The sequence below is a fragment of the Protopterus annectens genome, chromosome 7.part1, assembly GCF_019279795.1.
Source record: "Protopterus annectens isolate FY-2018-M chromosome 7.part1, PAN1.0, whole genome shotgun sequence".
Taxonomy (NCBI): Eukaryota; Metazoa; Chordata; order Ceratodontiformes; family Protopteridae; genus Protopterus; species Protopterus annectens.
This window is the reverse complement of record NC_056740.1, coordinates 543,359,436-543,379,649: the sequence shown is the minus strand read 5'-3', so window position 1 is coordinate 543,379,649 and position 20,214 is coordinate 543,359,436. Positions and strand designations below refer to the sequence as shown.

The 20,214-nt window shown below is 37.8% G+C and overlaps 1 protein-coding gene across 1 annotated transcript in view; it reads right to left on the bottom strand.

Annotated features, from left to right (window-relative positions):
• Positions 1 to 20,214, bottom strand: part of CGNL1 (cingulin like 1) — a 1,082,391-nt gene that overhangs the window by 742,914 nt on the left and 319,263 nt on the right. The window contains exon 7 of the mRNA XM_044078976.1: positions 5,407 to 5,619. Coding sequence (XP_043934911.1) covers positions 5,407 to 5,619 — 213 coding nt within the window. The remainder of the gene's footprint in view (positions 1 to 5,406; positions 5,620 to 20,214) is intronic.

The window sequence follows — 20,214 nt, the reverse complement described above, 5'->3', positions numbered from 1 at the left end:
GTTTTGCAGTGATTGACTGGACCCAAAACATGTTGGATAGATTAGACAGGAAAACAAGAAGGATGCTTCATGCTCACCAAATAATTTATTAAATTCAGTACATACCAAGATTATATATTCCCCATTCCGAAAGAGGTATGGGCCTCCTTGAAACTGATTAGATGTATAGATCTACAATTGTGGAATTGCAAACGTATCTGCTGACCTCACAAGATGCAAATGTAGTGAAGGTTTTGAAATAAGAGGACAATAAATCTAAGATAACTTCCCTGCTTAGTCTAGCAGAAATGGAAATCAAAGTAGATAAAAATCCAGCAGCAACTGAATGTGCCAAACAACAAAAGAAAGAATATAAGGTAAAGGATCAGATGAGATGGCAAGAAATGTGGAAAATGCATAAATATAGTTGCAAGTATAGAAAATGACCTCATGTTGATCAGGACTGAATGCAGGAAAGGTTAAGGAGAGGCAAATTCAAACCAAAAGATGAAAGTTAATATTGGCGGCCTAAGATATTGGGCTACATACACTTTGGTTTACAAACGTGTATTGAACATGTGGGAGAAACAGACAAATGTAGGTTTTGTAAAACAGAATTGGAAACAGTCACATATCTTGTTGCTGGTTGTGACATACTAATGGCAGAAGGATTGCATACTGAAAGACACAGTAATGCGGCAAGACCGCTGCACTAGGGATTGTGCAAACATTATGGTATTGAAGTGGCTGAAAAACACTGGAAACATGAACAACAAAGCATATTTGAAAACAATGAAGTCTACATCACATGGGATAACCCATTACCAACAGTTCAAAAGATAGATGCGAGAAAACCAGATATAGTAGTCCTTGAAAAGAAGACAAAAGTAGCACTGATCATTGAAATTACTACACCCACTGACTACAGTGTCTTGTGTACAGCGAGACACAAAGTCATAAAATATCAAGATTTGCAGGCAGAAACACCAGCAATGTGGAATAAATATACCCAAACAGTTCCAATAGTAGTAGGAACAATAGGTCTTATAAAAAGGATCTACAATCATATTTAAATATGTTACCAATACATGTAACACCATATGAACTGCAGGAGGAGTCATTACTGGGCACATTGCGAGTGATGAGAAGAGCACTTTTGGCTGACATCAAAGACTGAAACAATACTAATTCATGAACTTTAATCATACTTTGACTTACAAATGGGGTCCATTCCCGTCATGGTATTAGAAACCCCCAAAAATTGGATAAATTAAAAAAGCTATGGACTAAAGTTACCAAATCCATCTACTGCATATGTCTTTGCAACACAGGAAACAAAAGCACCCACATAAATACAGGGAGGATATGCAGACTCCAAAGCGTACACCTCAAATGTCTGACTGGGATCAAATGAATAAATAGATACATACATACATAAACAAAAGAAACAGCTATTTTGGCTTGCTACTGTCAGAACCATACAGTGCAACCTACTGCAACCCTCCCCTGTGCAGACACACACACTTGCACACAAAACCATAAATTACAGCCATTTGTATGACTGAATGCATTTGTGATTAAATGAACAAAGAAATAACTGTCACATAGTGCTGTATTCCAGTTCATCTCTCAGTCTCTCTGAACAAGTCAGAGATAAAGCCAAAAATAGTCAAAAGACAGATACTAAACACTGTTTGTATATTATTATAACTAGATTGCAGAAAAAAACAGCTTTTGGATTAGCATGCATTTTATGCTGAATATAAGGTTTGACATGCAAACGTCATTACTAACTGATTACAATCCTCAATGATTTGTCAGAAAACCACACACTTTATGAGGAACACACCAAAAGTATGAGGTGAAACTGAACAACTTGCAAAATCAGGGACAGCTGAAAGCTATGCAGCTCGCACCTGACAGTGCTTCCACATTTGTTACCTTGTAGCCATTCATTTATTCAGAAACACAGTGTGCTTCCACTTTTTGTTACTTTGTATCCATTCATATCTTGTTTCTTGAAATAACAGAATATGGTTCCTCATTGCTTCATAACGCACCTCAGTCAGCCTCTTATGAAGTGCCATTTCTGCTGCTCTCAGACTGTCAGGAGGACCACTGATAAGGCATAATTTCTTTACTATGGAACAAGTCTAACAGTGGGCCATTTTAGAAAAATGGTCCAGCAGAGTATGTCCTCTCTTCTTTTCTTCTGTTTTTTTAACAGAAGTGAGAACCCTATGCATGTGAAATCTCCAACCCAGAAAGGGAAATGTACACTTTTTTTAAGGAAATAATCAATGAAATATCTTTATTCCGATGCTTTCCATGGGGAGGGCTGCAGTTCAGCAGGTAAATACCACACTCACATCTGCAAATCACAACTCAGGTTATCAGTTTCATCCTATAGAGGGTCATAAGTCTTTCCCAGTAATCATCTGGCACAAGGCTCTGAAACCCATCCTGGAAATGATGCTAGTACCGCAAAATGTACTCTCTCTCATTCACTCACACAATACATGCAAAACACACTATAGAACAGAAAAATTCAATTGTCTGGGCAGTGTCAGAGGCATCTATAGTCAGAATGTGGTCCTTGGGTGTCTAATTGAAGGGAACAGCCTCATTCCTCAGTATGTGGTGAATCCAACATGCTACATCTGTCCTTATACAAAGGAGAAGATGAAGTGCACACTTAAAGATAGCAAACTGACTGTTTAACACTTCTTATGTACAAACAACCTGTGGGATGGTGAATGCAATGAATCCAAGCACCCTCAAGAAATCTCTCATTACTGTGCTTGTTTTTTGGGGCCATTTCCTGAAAACAAAATTAACAAGAACATTATCTGGTAATACCACTATGAAGACAACTGTCTTGAAAGGATTTAGGTTGGATTTTAGAAGGTTAAGAAAGAGATCTAGGATCATTCCAATGCATAAGTCAGGGTACTCTCTAGCTCCTCCTGGGGTGGTTCCTCGATCAGACATTCATCCAGATATACCAGAAGATGTGGAGGTCCTTGGTATTGCAATGCACTAATACTGAAGACAGTCAGACTCTTGATAAAGACTACGGACACAACAGCTAAACCAAAAGTAAATTGGTAGTGCCTCCCAACCCTAACTTACATATGGGAAAGCATTTGTGGCCCTTATGTATGGGATCCTTCAAATCCAAGGCAACCATCAAGGCTTCACACATCAAGAGGAAAACTAGAATATAAAAACATTTTGAACTCTGACACTTTTAGGATTACTTTTCTACTTGTTAGGTCTAAATGAGTCTGTATGGTCCATGCTTTCTTGAAACCAGGAAAAAGTCTTACGTTCTTGAGTAGAAGCTTTGGTTTCTTCTACTTTTGGAACTCTCTGTATGACTTGAGATTTCTGAAATTTTAGGACAGAAATGAGCTGTAGAGTCTGTAATCCTGAGAAACCACCTGCAAAATGCATTTGTCTTCAGTAACATTTTGTCTGTTTTTTGTGAGTACAGCCAGATGGCCACCTTTTTGGAGAGATGTGTGTTGGTTTAGGGGTTTAAGGGTTGTGGGAGTTAGGAAAGTGTAGACATTACCTCTCCATATGAGACAGCTGGCCATGAGGGCTCCAATGCCCCTCTTTCTGGTTTCCTAAAATCCCTTCGTACTCTTTGCCTATGTAAATTTACCCTGCAATTCATAATAGGGCCAATGCTCAGAAGGGGGATTTATTTTGCATCTAAGTAAGGAAGAGTGGAAGACTTCTTTAACTGATTTGAATGCTTTTATTTTCGCCTCATACCTTTGAAATACCTTCTAGGGGTGAAGCCAAACAGCAGGGTCCTTGTCCAGTGGTACATTAATGATCTGAAATTAGACATCCTATAGCAAGGGTTGTAACATCACGCATATCTCCTGATGCCTGACCCCAAACAGTAGTAGCCTTGGATGTTAAATCTACAGTATTATAGCCACACTTTATAGCATGTCTGCATACCCACAAAGAGGTCTGGATAAGGCTAATTCTGTCTCAAAGTTTCATCAGTAATCCAAAGTCTCTCAAGGCAACAACTTCAGGATTTCACTCCCGTACCTGATCATGTAACTCAAGATATTTCAGAGTTGTGAAGTCTAAAGTTGTTGATGGTCCGGTGCTTTGTTGTCCGACATGTTGGAATGGTATCTGGGCTGAGAATCAGGGTCATTCTTTTTGTGTATCCAGGGACATCACTGCTGGATCTGTCACTGGATTCTTGCAATCACACTTGAAAGTATCCTGGATCATATAAAAGCAGTCAGGTTTTATGAGATTGTGTGGGGAAACGAGAATCTAGTTCCAGGAATGCTGCACAAAAGGCATCCTGCAGGGATTCAAGAACTGGAGGAATAGTTAAAGTCTTATTTATTGGCATATGATTACCGGGAAGGTCTGACTGGGCAGAAGCCCATTTTTCAGAAGAGGCCCAGGAAAAAGGCTCCAATTTACTACAAAACATTTTAAGAAAAATAATTTTACAAAATTCAAAAATAAAACAAAAACATATACAGTTTAAATAAGTATAAGAAATTAGACATAATATAAAACATTGGTTAAGAATTGATACAAGGTATATGACCATCATTTAATATTTAGAGAAATTTTAGACAGTTTGTAGAGAAATGAAAGGTAAGTTAGTCTAATACAAATACGAATTGCAATATGAAGTGAGGGAAAAACACGTTTATGGTATATTTACCATAACGCTAAATACCATTAAAGGTTTGGGAGTGTCTAAGCCCAAACAGTCCAAATTTCTTTTTTTCCGTGCATCAAAGACCTCCCTAGCTTTTAATTGAATGTGTTCTTTCATCAAAGAAAGCGTCTTCTGAAATGAACCGTCTTCTAGGGGTAGGGAAATGTAAGGAAATAGTGTCCTCTTCATACCTATCATATCATAAAGGGGTGTGTCAGCTGGGATTTATAATCCAGGCTGTCAGATTCTGCAGAGTCAGCTACTCAAAAAGAAAAGCATTAATTATTCCTTTTCTGAAAGGAAACTGTATAGACACATGTATGACAGAGAAATCATCCTCCCCTAACATAACAAAAAGGGTACTGGTAACCCAGGAAAGGGTGGCCAACCCAACCACAAACTTCGTATCTTTGGTCCAGGAGGATTTGCTCTTGCTAAACTGTCAGCTGATTCCATTTGCTGAACTGATCAAAACTGTGAAAGCATAGCTCTCGCTCAGCAGTGGTTTGGGATTTCAACTCTACTACATTGTTCAAAGCTGATTATATAACCATACATTTTGTATGATTTCAATTTGTCTCAAAAAAGTGATGTAGTTGTAAATACCCTTTCATATGGCTGTTCATAAAACTCTGAATCGATGCAACATTAAGAACTCATTAAATTTAATTATCTATCACCAAACCCTAAATATGTAATAAACTTTGACTCACCAGTATTGCTTCTTCTGCTTTTTTTCTCAGTTTCTCCAGCTCCTTTTCATAATTATCTCTAAGGCTATCAACTTCACGGTCATGACTGGAGACTTCTTCTTTTAATGCCCCTTTCAGAGCTGTAAGCTCACGTTCCCGCCTCCTTAGAATATCTTCTTGCTCTTCCTTAGCTAGTAGTATCTCTTCAAGTTCTTGTTTCATCTGTAAGAGCTCCTACAGTAGGGCAGAATTAAAGGTATTCAGATAGGATGTTTTCTTATGCTTACTTTACATCACGTAAGAAGCACGTCTCAAATGATGATTTTAATTACAATCCATGCATTAATCTGAGGTAGCAGAGAGACTAGAACTTTAATATATATTATTTCAGCACATTCCAAACTGCATTACAAAAACTAGTGCTGTTTTCTTGTTCTGTATGAAAAAATATAACAAATGGATACATTTCTTGTGTTGTCACTGGCAGCATGGAAAAGAACTTATGAATATGTGCAAACTCAACAAAGATGGCTAGTTACTAACAAACTAGCGAAATGTACATTAATCGTAACACTGGGCATAACAGGAACCTTATCCAGAAAAGGGGATTTAACATTCTAAAACTATACTGGATGGATCAAAAATAAGCTTAAATCATTTTACACATGGTCTTCACAATACTGAAGTGATTGCTGCTTTACAGCACTTGGCTCTCTGATGTGGCCCCTAGATTGTGTCTCCTCTACATGTAGTCTGCAACCCCCCCCCCCACCACCACCACCCCGAGTCTGTAAGAGTACTCCAGTGTCTCTGCTGTCCTTCTACAGCCAAAAGACAAAAATGTAGAGATTATATTATCAGCAAGCAAATATGACAGTAGTATTGCTGGAATTGAATTAATCCTCAACTCTTGCTGAGTACCTTCACAAGGTAGGCCCTGCTTTACAAAATCTCACCAAGACAACACTGCATGTATAGACCATATTTTACATAGCATTTATCATGGATGGTTAAAAAATAAAAAAAGACAACTGGGTACACAAGTCCCAGAAACATGGGTAGCAGTCCACAAAAAAAAAAAACACAAAAAACTGACAGACTAAAAAAACAGCCATAAAGATGACAGAGTGGACTACTGAGGATAAGAAAGAAATTATGTATTGTTATTATTTTGCAAAAGCCCAGTTTTTCTGGATAGAACATATACAAAAATTGAGAGAGAAATTAGAGGAAAAAAAATACTTGTACAAGAAAAACTGTCAAAAGCTTCAAATGCAAATCCGTGTTCATTAATTCAACATTCAAGTAGCCAACTCCAAATCCAGCTCCAGACAAGTGGAGTACCTCAGGGTTCAGACCTGGGACCGCTCTTGTTTGGCATCCACGTCTCTGAAGAACAGGCCAACACTAAGGGACTCTGGCTAACAAAGTTCACAGATGACTGCAAACTGGGAGCCATTACTGAATTCCCAAATGATGTGGATATTCTATAAAAGGGCTTTACAGAAACAAATGCTTGGTGCCAGAGCCATGGGATCAAGCTTAATGCCAAGAAATGTACAGTTATCCCCTTTGGGAAAAACCATGTACCCATGAATTACCACATAGGTGGCAATACACTAAACACTGAAAGTGTGATGAGAGACTTAGGGACACAGGTGGACAGTGGTCTCACCTTCGATAACCACATCCCCACAACAGTCAGGAAATCCTTCTATGTGGCACACCTCATCACTAAGGGCTTTTCTTCCAGAAAAAAAGGAGGTCATTGTCCCACTGCCCTCATCCCTCATTAGACCCATTATAGAGTACAACGCCCCATTTGCTATGTACCTCACAAGACATCTGCAACAGCTGGAAAGGCTGCAGAAATACCTCACTAAAAAAATCACAGGCCTAAAGCAGATGCCCTATACTGACCATCTAAAAAAACTCCAGCTATACTTTGTGGCATATTGTCTACTCACAGGCGATCTCTGCTTAACATACAAGGCCATGTCAAACCCTGAGCTGTTGGACATGCTCCACTTAAAAAATCCAATCCCTCAGAGCCACATGCTCCAGGGATCTAAACCTTGTCATCACAATGAACAAAACATGCTGGAGGGATAGGTTCCTGACCCAGAGAATGCCCATACTCTGGAATAGACTGCCCATACATGTCAAGCAGAGAGCCTCCTTAGCCCTCTTCAAAAGGAACCTTGACGACTGGATGGGAGATAGGAAATTCACTCCGGGGATCATGTCAGTCACCCTGCTAGACAGGGGTCAAGGGAAGTAAATATTGTGGGAAGAAATATCCAGGGAAGTGTTATGGCTAGGCTTGTATAGGCCCCTAGGGCCGATAGCTTAGTACCAACCTACAAACCTATACTAATGCAAAACATTGTTTAGACTAACAAGCCTTGGGCTATTTGGAAATAATAATAAGCAAATAAAGTGTAAAAATATAAAGAACAAAATCTAGATATTTTTGAAAAGTATAAAAAATAAACATGGACATGGAAAATAAAGAGAGATCTAATATGGTGCAATATTTATGCAACGGAGAAAGCCAAACTAATCAGTAAAAAAAAAGCAGCTCCACAGGTATTTGGAGAGAAGTACAGGTAAAGGCACCCAAATACAGAAAATTTCACAATACAAAAAAAATTAGATCAGAAAATAGGAACCTAAAACAGAAGATTAGTGAAGCATAAGTTAAAAAAAATAGAAGCTGAATTTATGGAATATGTGCAAAGTGAAGGATTTAGTGTAGAAAGTCTAACACAGGTTATGTCACAATATGATGGAACAATGAGTCCCCCAAGTAAGGAGAAACAGGAAGATCAGGAGACATCTGAAGAAGAAATATGGACATGGGAAAGAAAAAGAGATTTAATATGGTGCAATATTTATGCAAAGGAAAAAGCAAAACTTACCAATACAAAAAAAGCAGCACCAAAGATATTTGATTGAGAAATGCAGGCAATGGCATCTGGGTATGGAAACTTTTACAATATAAGAATAAGAAAACAAAAGAGGAAAGCAGAAAAGATGATTAGTAATGTACAAGTTAAAGAAATAAAAAAACAAAGTTATGGATTACCTGTGAAGTGAAGGATTTACTGTAGAAAATCTAACTCTGGTAATATCCCACACGGCATGATAGAACAATGAGTCCCCAAATTAAGGAGAAACCAGTGGAGCAGAAAGTATTTGATCAGTTGCCATATGATGATACATTGAAGGCGTCATCAGGAAACAGTACAAAAGTTCAGCTGGAGTTGCACAGCAAAAGAAGGAAGCGGTAGCAATTCTAATGAAATCCATGCTATGGAGTGACAGGTCAGTGCGTTCCCATATGAAACAGCAATGGATGACACAGGATGAAGCTAGAGAGAATACGTTACAGGGAGATGTTTTGGAACTTTCTGTATATTGCCCACAGGAAATGCAGAACGAAGAATGAGCCCTTAATTTGGAAGAAAATGATCTAATGGAAGAGTTGCTTGATAAGGCATATTAAGATCTATGAAAAAATACATTAGAAAGTCAATAAGACCCAAAGTGTTAAGACACTTGATAAAACAAATGAATATAGTAATCAAGACTGTTCAAAGAAATCCATGCAATATAACAGAAGTAAACAGCATACTTTGCTGTGCAGCAAAATTAATAACTGTTAAAGTCTTACCACAAAAACAAAGTGCAGTAAAGGAAAGGAAGGGGAAAAATCAAATTCCATCATGGAAGTATCAAATAGAGAAAACTATAAAGCAACTAAGATAAGTGTTGCTGTCAGAAGAGTACAGAAAGAACAGATCAACAAAATACTTAAAAAGATAGATGTGATAAAAGCAACACACAATATCAAAAAGGCCAGGATCTACTGTACAGTACTTCAAATACTACAGTAAAGATATCAGTACTGGAAGAAAAACTTAGAAGACATGCAGATAACTATAAGGAAAAGTACAAAATAAGCAATTCATTAATGACCCAAAAAAAGTTTTATAGACAATTGGGAAACAAGGCAAAAAGAATAGAACCACCACCAAAAAAAAAAAAAAGAAAAGAAAAAAACAGACATTTTGGAGAAATATCTGTTGTGACAAAGGGAGATACTGCCAGCACAGCTATCTGGAATTTTGTAAATAATTGTATGCCATTTGTGAATACAAACATGATTTATACAAAATGCTTTGTGTTACAAATGTATTAGAACTGTATGTCATGTGTGTATCAAACTGCTAGTACAGAAGTGTATGTTGAAAACGTTTCTGCATAGTGCCGTTTGAAATGTCACCACAGTGTGCACTACTGGAATAGAACATGCACTGCTGTAACTGTTTAAATATATATATTTTAACAGTGGAAACTGGAGTACAGGAGGTTAACCAGAAAAATAGCTGAAATTAAATTACTTTATAGGCTAGGCCGGAGACATAATGTCTGCACTAGAGAGCATTCTGTATTGTCTTTAGGGCAGACTAATTACTAGTCTTGAAATGTGAAGGCGTGTAATTGTTTTATGACTTCCAGTATCTGCCAAAGATCTGAGCAGAAGCTTTTGTTCGTGTATTTTCACAGGTAGATGCTAAATACTGCCAGCTCCCAGCAGTTGGGGTATCCTCTAGGGACTAGAATTCGGATAAAAACAATGTCAATCTGCAAGCTATCCCAGCAGTAATATTTGAGATAATTTGAGAAGTCTCTTAGAGAGAGTATTTTGTATTCTGTCTTGGACCTGACAAGAATCATTCACCACAACATCTGCCTTGCTCCAATTAAATACGTTAACTAGGGTGGAGTAGTCGTCTTTGATTCAGTCAGAAATATACGGAAGTTTAGTTTAGATATTTTTCTTTACTTATTTGAGACTGCCCTGCAATGTTGTTTTAAATATTTCCTGTGGTTTCGAACTCTGTCAAAGTGAATACATACTGAGTATTTTCTTGTTCTTTTATTATTAAATGTATTTAAACCTTTCATTGTGGCTGATATGTCTAGAAATATTTAAGTTTTGAGAGTACTTGCAAATTTATTTGGTGACAGTGTGTGGGCCATTCGTAACAGCCTTGCTCTTGGGCAAACTACCATTTGGATTAATATTAATATCCCACAGTAAGATTGGACACCCGTTGTTAAGGGCCTTAAAGCAGTTGCTAAGGAGTTGACTGGTGGCAGTGGTAACGACCTTATAGTCTAGGCAGAAGGTTGCATAGTTAGTAAACCTGTGCCAGCCTTTCCCAGGTGTGTGTGTGTGTGTGTGTGTGTGTGTGTGTGTGTGTGTGTGTGTGTGTGTGTGTGTGTATAAATCAAACTGGTGTGTCAGCTACTTGTCCAGGGACACAAAGAACCAGTTGGACAGACAGGGTGTTTGTTAGGTCTTGGCTTGATCAATCAGCTGAGATCTCAACTCTATAGCTGTGCCAGTGGGGAGTCTTAATGGGGATCTGGAGAAAGGGGGAGACACCAGCCCTGGACTGACTGTGGTCTCTGTGTGCTCTTAAAGGAAATTGCACTTGATGCAGAGAGCTGCATCTGGAAATATTGCATATGTTACTGCTATCCTCCCAGTGTATGTCCTCCACTGGTGCCAGTGGTGACCTGTCACATCTATGAAGATCCTGTGGAACATAACAAGATGCTGAATGGATAGTAAAATGCTGGCTGTAAAGCTAATATTTAGTATGTTTAATTCTTGAAGTTTGTAATTGCAAGCTTCCCAGCCTGGACAGTCAGCAGCCATACCCCCTCTGTACCCTGTAGTCAAAGTACCAATCCTTAGTTTCTTTATTGCTACCTCCTTTAGCTGAACATATCATCTTATTTAGTCCTAGACCAGCCTTCCCCAGAAAGTACTACTGTGGTAATACATTTTCCTGTCCACAAGGTGGCGCCCTTATCCAGTCCCTTTTATTTGTCTATTCCCACTATCCTATAGTATACTTCCTCTACATTCTGCTGTCTATACCTTGCCCATATCATTCTTTCACATACCTCTTGCTTTTCTGTAAACACCCACTATCCTCCTCTGAACACTTCCACTCTACTTCTTATCATTCTATACTTACCTACACATGAACTTACCTTTATTAGTCAGCATTCCACCGATTGTTCACCTTGAGCTGCTTCACTCACTTGTCTCTACTCGCTCTGTTCGCCCTATGGGCTTATGCCGCTCCCCTACCCTGCCCCCAATTCCCACCCACCCCAGTGCTCCTACATTTATTCCTCTAAACCACAACCCCATTACGTCTGCTCCAATCTAAAGGTCCACCTCATTAGCCCTCCCAACCCTCCTTGTTACATCACCCCACCTATTTGAAACTTCCTTACCTCCCATTTTGTTCCTTAAACTAAACCAATATAATGACTATATTACCTATCCCAATACACATAAAACTCTTGGCCTCACTCTTACCTCCTCTAACTATAGCATCCTATCTACTAACCTCCTTTGAACATCCAATATATCCAAAACTTCATTACCCCTCCAAATTTACTACCACACCACTATTGGCTATCTCCCAAAACCACATAAACATCACATCCAGACCCAGCTATCTACAAGCCAAATATCATAGACTGGCCCACATCAGGTATATCAATCTAAATGCTAAGAAATCACTGTACTTTTATTGTAAGCTTCAAAACCCTATAAACAGAATATACCTCCACTCCTTACTAGATAGGGACATTCATCCAAACCCCATCCCAAACAATACTCTTGCCACTAAACAAAACAACCCTAAGCTTACTAGTACACAAACCCCTACCAGACCTTCTAACTCACTCTGTATAGCGCATCTCAACATAAGTAGCATTAACAACAAAATTGCCCACCTCCACGCCCTCCTAGATGTTCACTTATCTGATATCTTATGTCTAACAGAAACATGGCTAAAACCTGCGATTAAAGACAATTAAGTCATCCCACCTGGTTACAATATCCTGAGACCAGACAGTACAGCCAAAAAGGGGGGGGGTAGCAATCCTTTACAAAGCAGAGCTACAAGTTACCTCTGCAGACCTTAAACCACCTCTAGTCAATAATGCCGAAATCCTTATTTCTAAGATACAGCTTAATACGTGTAAATCCATATATATCATCTATATCTACCATCCTCCTGGAAATAATATTAATACCCTCAAAAATATCCTTAACTGGCTTTCTATAAATCTCCCACAAAAAACTATAGTCCTTGGAGACTTTAATATCGATTGGAAGTCCTGTAGTACTGAACACCCCACTACCTATATTAACCTATATGGCTTCTCACAAACTATTACCTCTACAATCAGGATTAATAAACCCAATAACAAAGAAAGTACCTTAGATTGGATTCTCACTAATAATCCTCACCAAACATACAAAGTAGGGACCCTCCCAGATGATCTAAGTGACCACTCACTAACTTATATTATCAAGCATAAAACCAACCTAACTTACCCAACTACTTTTAGGACAAAACAGACCAAAAAAAATTTTAACCCTGAACTTTTCCAAGCAGAACTCAAGGCATGTAATTGGTCACCACTAAGTATCCCCCAATCGATGAAGCCATAGAATACTTTAATTCCACATTCTTAGCCATCCTTGACCACCACGCACCAACACGCTCTATTAGAAATAAGACTAAACCTGCCCCAAAGCTCTCAAAAGCTACCAGGCAAAAAATCCTTCTTAGAAACAAATCCTGGGCTAAATGGCGTACTACTAAAAATACAACAGACCAACAAAACTTTAGATAACTTAGAAATAATAGAAAAAAAGCTATCCTCTTAGATAAAAGAAACTTTTACTTCCAACTCCAGCAAACTCACCAAAATAAACCACAAAACTTTTGAACTAGCATTAATAAACTACTACACCCAGGTCAATCCATTACACCTAACCCACAAGGCTCTAACCTTGAGAATCCCACACAAACTGCCAATGCCTTCAATTTCTTCTTTACAGAGACCATCCAAACTCTTGCTAGTCAACTATCTCCAGGTAGCTCAAATCTGCCAACTTATACTACTAGCTCACTTCCTTCACTTCAGTTACAACTAGTTCCAACTTCCCTCATTTGCTCCCTTCTCCAAAAACTAAAACCTACCACCCCCCTCAGCTGACCAACTACCTGCAGAATACCTGCAAAAAGCAGCTAAAGCCATAGCCTACCCCATTTCCATACTGATTAACAAAACCATAAATGAAGATACCATCCCAAATATCTGGAAAATCTCTCACATTATCCCCCTACATAAAGGTGGGAACTCTAATGACTTTTCAAACCATCGCCCCATAGCTTTACTCTCTCCACTGGCAAAACTAATGGAAAAATGCATCCACAGGCAACTACTTCACCACCTAATCCAAAACAACTTAATTGCCAACTGTCAACATGGATTTAAACCATTCCACAGTACTACCATTGTCCTGTTATCCTTTACAGACTGCATTAACAAAAACCGTAACAACAACATTCTTTCCTCTGCACTCTTTATCGATCTATTTAAGGCTTTCGATATGGTTAACTACCAGATACTTATAAATATCCTCAAATCCCTTTCACTTGAAGCTCTGGCTATAAAATGGTTCTAATCTTATTTAGACAATAGACAGCAGGCTGTGCTATGGGATAACAATCTATCTACCCATCTCCCCATTTCCCTCGGTATCCCTCAAGGCTCTATATTAGGCCCACTCCTATTCTCCGTTTTCATTAACGACCTACACTTAGCAATTCCTCAAGCCACCTGTATTCAATACGAGGACGATTCCACAATAATATGCTCAGCCACTTCTCCATCTGAACTACAGTCCCTTACCCAAAAAGCATTTAACACAGTAGAACAATGGTTTTTACACCACTGCCTCCTCTTGAACCCCCATAAAAACAAAACTTTTGCTTTTTACTCCAACCCAGTAAATTTTACACTTGCATCTAATAATGGCGCCCTCATATCTCCTGACCCAATCACCAAACTCTTAAGAACAACAACTTTGATACTCATATTAACAACACAATAAAAACAGTCAACAAGAAATTGGGGTCCCTCTATAGAATCAAACCCTTCCTTACACCATTAGCCAGAACCTCTATAGCCCGTACTCACTTGATTTCCACACTCCTCTATGCTTCACCTATATATACTAATCTGTCAAAAAATAACCTTAACAAACAGGCAATTTCCTACCATAATATTGCTAGATTTGCCAATGGTTCGCCATCTAGAATCCATCATTGTCTTAATCTAATGCAGCTAGGATGACTATAGTTTCAAAAACAGCTTCAATTTCACCAGCTTGCTATTGCCCATAAGACCCTGTATCAACCTACCAATACTCCTATACTCCCTAGTCTCATTACCCCTTACAACAATCTTAAAAACTTATGTTCCTCAAATAAACTACTTGTTTGTACACGCAGATCCAACAACTTGGCAGGAGACTCTCTGTTCTCTAACACTGTTGGAAAACACTGGAACCTACTTCCTACTGAGCTTTTATCACTGTCTTCAATAACACTTTTTAAACATAAACTAAAACTATATCTTAGAGCACATTGGTTATGCCCCTGTACTAACCCTAACTCATTTTCTTTATACTAATGGATACTCTTCACCTTTTACTCTTCTGTACTAACTCTAGATTTATCCTTAAAGAACCAAAGAGACCATGATCTTGCAATTTAAATCAATGTATATAGTAACATCTTTTTATGTACAAAACCTTTTTAGTGTTTGTGTTATGTTTGTTATAAGTATATTTTTATTAACATCAGCTGTGTTACGCTTGTACTGTAGCAACATTCTGTATTGTAATTGTGTGTGCTGGAGCTCATCTCCCCGGGCCTCTACTGAAAATGGACATGTATCCAGTTAGACTAGCCCAGTCAACAAATGTAAAATAAATAAATAAATAGAATAAAACAAACAGTAAAAAGTTCAAATGTACAGAATATGAAATAGGATGAAGTAATGGGCAGAGAAATTTAAACAAAATTAAGAAGCTCTTAAATGGAAAACCTCAGGCCCAGATGCAGTGCCTAAGTTCTGGCTAAAAGTATTAACATCTTTACACAAATATTTAGCCACGAGTAAGAATTATTTATATGTGTAACCCTAACAGATGCCAACCTGGTTAACAACAGGAAAAATTATATGCCTTCTTAAGAGCGGACCTGCAAGCTATCCTAAAAGCTATAGACCAATAACTTGTCTTCCCAATGATGTATAAACTATACAATGGAATTGATGCCAACAGTTTATAGTCATTTAGAAGAAAACTCATTTGTGGCAACAGAACAAAAGAAAGTCATAATGAACAAAGGATCATTTGTTGTTAAATGAAGTCATAATGGAGAATTGTAAAAAGGAGAGGAATCTAAGTATGGCATGGATAGACTGCAAGAAAGTATTTGATAGAATTTATTTATTTATTTATTTATTTATTGACATTTGATTGCCAAGAAAGTCCAACTGCATAGAAGCCAATTTTTCAGTGGAGGCCCAGGGGGAGAAAAGCTCCAAATCATTACAAAACATTTTAAGAACAACTTTAAAATCTTCAAAAATAAAGCAAATACATCTGCAGTTTAAATAATTACAACAAATTAGATCTAGCATAAAAATTTTGGTTAAACTCGACGCAAGGTATATGACAATCATTTAATATTTAGAGAAACTGTAGTCAGTTCATAGAGAAACTGAAGGTAGGTTAATCTAATACAAATTAGAACTTCAATATGATGTAAAGAAAAAAACAGGCTTATGGTATATTTAGAGAGAAAGTCAAGGAAGAGAATCTGATAGCTGTAATGAAGTAAGGGAAGAAGGGAGAGTAAGAAGTATAAGGAATGAAAACATACCTGATCACATTTAGGGATATAGTTTATCCTGGATTTGAGCAAGAAAAGAGTCAGATTTTAGCTAGGAAGTCTTTCAGAGTGGTTTTGAAAGATGGGAGGGAGGGTATTAACCTGATGGATACAGGTAAGGAGTTCCAGGTCTTTGCAACCTTGTACAACTACAGGCAATGCTTAGCATCCCACATTCATAGATAAAGGAGTGATTGATGTACGAGATACACCCTACATTGATTGATTACATTACAATGATCATGAAACAGTGGCAAACCACTTTGCAGCCAAGCCATGATAAAGGACAAATTATTGTCCCAGGAATAAAAATTCAAATGAGTATATTCCAGGATGACTTTTTGTCACAGCTGCTCTTTTGTCTTGCCCTTAACCCATTACATTGGCTACTTAAATTAGGTCATGGCTGCAATTTGGCTCAAAGAAAAAGTGTAAAGATTTCTCATCTTTTTGTAGATGATTTAAAACTGCATAGTTTATCAGATGAGGAACAAAGTACAACTGCAAGTGGTTAAAACTTTTCTCAGATGATATAAGATTTACTTGGTCTTGATAAATGTGCAAAAGCAACCTTTAAAGCAGGAAAGCTGCAGCACCAGGAAAATATCAACTTGGGACAGGAATGTGACAAAAAAGAACTTGAGCATGAGGGAGTGTATGAATATTTGGGAACTGATGAAGGATCAACAAAACAAACAAATGTGAATAAAACTTATTAAGGAATAATTTAGAAGACTAAATTATTTTTGTAAACACACCTGACATCTAGGAACAAAGTCCAAGCTATAAACCAATTTGCTCTTCCTCTTCTAACTTACAGTTTTGGGGTGATTCGATCTAAAAGGTACTGGATCAGTTGGACACGAAAATGGGGAAAAATTTTTCACACTTCTCAAATAATTTACAAAAGTCAGTGTATACCAAGATTACATATTCTCCATTCTGAAGTAGGTATGGCCTCCTCAGAATTGATTATACGTGTAGATCTCCAGTTGTAGAACTGCATACATATCTGCTGACTTCACAAGATCCAAACATAGAAAAAGATTTAAAACATGAGGAGAACAAGTCTAAAATTACTTTTCCTGGTTAATTTAGCAGAAGCATATCAGTGTCAAGTGGGTATGGAAATCAAACCAGAAGTCGACCAAAATCAGGTACAACTGAACGTGACAAAAATCAAAAGAAAAAATATAAGGTGAAGGATCAGATGAGAAGGCAAGAAATGTGGAAAATGCATAAATACAGTTGGAAGTACAGAAAACTCTGGCAACAACCTCATGCCAATCAGGATCTGATACGAGAATGGTTAAGGAGAGGTGAATTTAAGTCAAAGATTAAAGGTTAATATTGGCGACCCAGGACAGTCAAATACATCCATATTGGTTTACAAAGTCTAATAAAAGCGTCAGAGAAACAGGCAAATACGGGTTTTGTAAAACAGAACTGGAAAGAGTTGTGCATCTTGTTGCTGAGTGTGACACACTAATTGCAGAAGGACTGTATACTGAAAGGCACATCAATGTGGCAAAACTGTTGCATTGGGGATTGTGCAAATATAACACTGAAGTAGCTGAGAAGCATTGGAAACATGAGCCACAAGGCATTATAGAAAATGATGAAGTTTATATCACATGGGATCAATCATTACAAACGGTTCAAAAAACAGATGTGAGAAAACTAGACATAGTAGTTCATGAAAAGAAGACAGAAGTAGTATTGATTAGTGAAATTGCTAAATCCAGTGATTACAGTGTCTTATGTACAGAGAAAGACAAAGTCATAAGATACAAGGATTTTCAGGCAGACACAAGGGCAATGGGGAAGAAGGATACTCAGACAGTTCCATTAGTAGCAGTAGCAAAGGGTCTCATAAAAAATAATTTCATTCTTGTATAGATATGCTTCCAATACATGTAGCTCCATATGATTTGCAGGAGTCGTCAGTTCTGGGCATATTTTGAGTGCTGCAAAGAGCACTTTTGGCTAACATCAAAGACTGAAACAACACTAATTTCATGAACTTTAATCATACTTTGACTTAGGAATGGGGTCCATTCCCATCATGGTATTAGAAACCCAAAAGACTTGGAAAAATTAAACAAGGAGAAAACAATACTTTAAATTGTCCACAGGTGTGTGTGTGTGTGTGTGTGTGTGTGTGTGTGTGTGTGTGTGTGTGTGTGTGTGTGTGTGTGTACACTGGTGTAGCTTGCAATGGACTGGTACTTACTGTGTTGTCTGCCTTATGCCCAGTGCATATGAATGAACTTTTAACACTGCTCAGCTGGAACACCAGAAGTTTAATGTATGTATCCTTATTGGAAACCAAACAACAGTCGATGAATAGGCAACACTCTCAGACAATTCCCATAACTGCTTCCCACTCTACTGTCCCACCAAACCAGAGAAGTTGTTGCTCTGTCTAAATGTGAAAAACAGACCATGCGCCCTGCCCTGCACCATACATGCCTCCAGCACTGCAGATACACATTCACCTATCATGTGCATCTTCAATACAAACTGAGTGGATATATGGAGATACAGTGAAATAATCCTTTACATAGAAAAGTCAACAATGATATATATAATCTGCACATTAAGCATGAGTGTTGGCTAAAAAGGGCTCCTGGACCAGTCCAAATCATAAATAAATACATTACAGACTTGGCTGAGTAAGGGCACTTTTAGTGCTGTACTTAGGTCTGAAACAAGAGTGGCATGGGTCAAAGGGGCATGAGATGGTAAACAGGAGTGCATCTGTGCAAATACTGCCTCCTAAATAAGTGTACCTATAAAATAAAGGTTAGAGGTAGGGCAGTAGCTTTTTCAGCATGGCCAGATCAAGCGTTGGTTTCTTAGAAAGAGTAAGTTAACAATATATCTTGAAAAGATGAACAAATCATTAATGAAACAGAAAACTCCATTGCATACACATGATATCACATGCACTTGATATTGCATACACGTGATATTGTATGCACTTGATATTGCATACACGTGATATTGTATGCACTTGATATTGCATACACGTGATTGTATGCACTTGATATTGCATACACATGATATTATATGCACTTGATATTGCATACACGTGATACTGTATACACTTGATACTGCATACACGTGATATTGTATACACTTGATATTGCAGACACATGATATTGCATGCACTTGATATTGCATACACATATTGTATGCACTTGATATTGCATACACATTGATATTGTATGCACTTGATATTGTATACACATGATATTGTATGCACTTGATATTGCATACACATATTGTATGCATTTGATATTGCATACACATATTGTATGCATTTGATATTGCATACACATTGTATGCATTTGATGCTGCATACACATGATATTGTATGCTCTTGATATTGCATACACGTGATACTGTATGCACTTGATATTGCATATGCATGATATTGTGTGCACTTGATATTGTATGCACATGATATTGCATACACGTGATATTGTATGGACTTAATATTGTATGCACGTGATATTGCATACATGTGATATTGTATGCACTTGATATTGCATACACAATATTGTATGCACTTGATATTGTATACACATATTGTATGCACTTGATATTGTATACACATATTGTATGCACTTGATATTGCATACACATTGATATTGTATGCCCTTGATATTGCATACACGTGATATTGCATGCACTTGATATTGCATACGCATGATATTGTATGCGGATTCATATTACATTATCAAAAGATAATGTAAGTGAACGCTCAAAACATTGAAAGGGCTGCATATTGAAGGTTTTATTGTGGGGGGCTGCACCCCCCACACCCCCCACTAAATATATATATTCCAACTCCGAGATTGCACTACAGTGAGGAAAAGGCAAATATCCCAGTCTTCACTGTACTGTGATCCCACAAGGCGATCTTTGAAATGCGTCTGTTTCGAAGTTTTGAGCATTCAATTACATT